General features: G+C 46.6%; 1 protein-coding gene across 1 annotated transcript in view; it reads left to right on the forward strand.

Moving 5' to 3' along the window:
- Positions 1-2,648, forward strand: part of RNASET2 (ribonuclease T2) — a 28,761-nt gene that overhangs the window by 9,372 nt on the left and 16,741 nt on the right. The window contains exon 4 of the mRNA XM_011934952.1: positions 1,697-1,754. Within this exon, the coding sequence (XP_011790342.1) occupies positions 1,697-1,754 (58 nt within the window). The remainder of the gene's footprint in view (positions 1-1,696; positions 1,755-2,648) is intronic.

The raw sequence follows: 2,648 nt of genomic DNA on the forward strand, positions 1-2,648 counted from the left end.
AAAAAAAAAAAAAAAATCTTTAGTCTTTCTAACAGAACACTGATTCTCTTGTTCTTTAATTCTGTCTTCATATAACAATAACACTTTTTTTTTTTTTGAAATGGAGTCTTACTCTGTTGCCCAGGCTGGAGTGCAGTGGCACGATCTTGGCTCACTGCAATCTCCACCTCCCAGGTTCAAGTGATTCTCCTGCTCCAGCCTCCCAAGTAGCTGAAATTACAGGTGTGCCCCACCACACCCAGCTAATTTTTGTATTTTTTAGTAGAGACAGGATTTCACCATGTTTGTCAGGCTGGTCTCGAACTCCTGACCTCAGGTGATCCACCTGCCTTGGCCTCCCAAAGTGCTGGGATTACAGGTTTGAGCCACTGCGCCCAGCCAGTAACACTCTTTAAAATAGTATTTACAGATTCTCGGTACATGTTAGAGTCACTACATTTTAATTTGCTCATTTTGTTCTTCTCTTGGGATTTATTATAAATAACTGCATGAAAATACATAAATGTGTGTATCTCTCTTGTACACATTTCGGAGACACTCAAATTTATTTTCTGGTTTTGTCTGCCTTTAGTTAATTCTTTTCTATTTAACATGGACATACTTGTGACGTTGAACTGGGCGCATGAATCGCCCCATCTGAAGGACCAGTTTTGTCCTGCTGCCTCGATGCCGGGATTGAAAACGGCCCTTTTAGCTTTGTTGGTGCCTCCTGGTTCCTTAGGAAGAGGGATTGGTGGGAAACAAGTTAAATTGGAATGTAGCTACTCGGGTTTCACTTTCTTCTCAGGCTGCTCAGATGACCTTGACCTCCTGTCTGGGGCTCCTGGCTTTCCTAGACTTTGCATGGTGTCCTCTCCCCTGCTGCTGCCAAATGCTCTAATTGTGCCTCTGCTCGTCGTGGCCGTTTCATTTCTGAGGCTGGAATGAAGCTGTGCAATGCCGTCCAGTCTGGTGCATGGAATCAGGCGGGTTTCAGATGCTGGTCCAGCTGTTGACCCTGAAGACACTCTCCTCCCTGGCCTCTCTGGGGCTCTGAGAGGTCGGGGTCTTAGGAAGTTGGTGACCTTGTAGAGTAAGCAGCACTCAAGAGTCAGGGTTGATATGTCCGGAATTAGATGTGTGAGGATAGAGATAAAGTTCTAGACGGTGTAAGTGCGTTTGCTACTAAAAATGAAATGAAAATCCTGCTAGCGGATCTTCTGTCATACGCTAGGTACTTTCTGACATGTTACATTTGTCATCTCCTGGAGTCTTCCTCACCATTGAAAGGAACAGGCTCTCGCTGTTCTCATGCTGGATCTGTGGCATGGAGATTGGCCAGGGGTCAGCTTACTTAGGTCCTGGTGCTAGGGAGCAGCAGAGGTTGCTGTCAACCCAGTCAGGGCAACCCCAGAGGCCCCGCTCCTAGGTGCTACTAGGCCATCCATTGCGCCTCCTTTACTAAGCAGCGGCCTGTTTGCATTACTCCTGGATGCTCTTAACACAATTTCTTTTCTCTTCTAAAGAAATTCGAACTCTGACTACTCTTACCCGTGTCTTCTTTCTTAAGCCTCCTGCATGCGATAAGGAATTCCCAATTAGAATTTCTCTTTTTATGCTTCGCAGACTTTAATGAAAGTGTTTTCTAAGGTCGTGTAGAAGCCACCCCAACCAAGACTCATATTTCTTACTTTCTCTTTTAAATTTGAATTTCCAGGCCTGACAAAAGTGAAGGATGTAATAGATCGTGGCCCTTCAATTTAGAAGAGATTAAGGTATTGATTTTTAATTATATTTCTACTGCAGAGTGTTGACCTAGATTAACTCTTTTCTTCACAAGTGTATTTTCAAAGTCATCTTTAAAATTATGGGTTCATGAATGTATTCACCAGAATTGAGCCCTTGGTGCTGTTTTAGTAAGTATTGCTATCTCAACCCCACAAATTACACCAACTGACCTTTCCCCTCCCCTTCCCTCCCCTCCCCTGCCTTGTGCCCAAGCCACTGCATGAGGGGCCTGAGCAAGGGGCTCCAACCAGAGCAAGCCCTGACACTCCCCTGTGCCAACCTTGTGCAGATCCTGACGCTCGCCCGCCAGCCCCGCCTCGTCCCAGGTCCCAGGACTCCTGGGTCAGATGGCTCACGTGGGAATCCGGTTGGTGTGCTATATTGCCAGGCATCTCCAGACAGCTGAGGCTCAGAGAGCACAGGCCTGGGGCTGTCCTATCTGGTGGACAGGTTTCTGAGCAGGGTGGACGTGCTGGGCCTTTCCAGTACAAGAGCTTGATTAAAGAAAACTCACAGGCTGGGAATTTATTAGAGATACTAGCAGAGGCGTTCCTTTGAGATACCCATACCTCATATGGCATACAGAGTCTTCACGCGTACACACGCCCTCATCTTTCCTTAGGGGTGCCAACAGTTCCTGTGTGTAACCAGTATATGTCAGGGCAACTGGTCCTGGACCCAGGGAGGCGGTGGTAACTGGAGCCTTCTTTAAAATATGCAGTAGAATGGAAGGATTTGTGGAAGTTGTGGGTCCTTCCGAGGAATGGTACATTCCCCAAGGTCATTAGTTGCAAATCCATCACAAGTTCTTTTTTTTTTTTTGAGGCAGAGTTTCGCTCTTGTTGCCCAGGCTGGAGAGCAATGGCGCGATCTTGGCTTAC

The sequence above is a fragment of the Colobus angolensis genome, unplaced genomic scaffold, assembly GCF_000951035.1.
Source record: "Colobus angolensis palliatus isolate OR3802 unplaced genomic scaffold, Cang.pa_1.0 Scaffold14, whole genome shotgun sequence".
Taxonomy (NCBI): Eukaryota; Metazoa; Chordata; class Mammalia; order Primates; family Cercopithecidae; genus Colobus; species Colobus angolensis.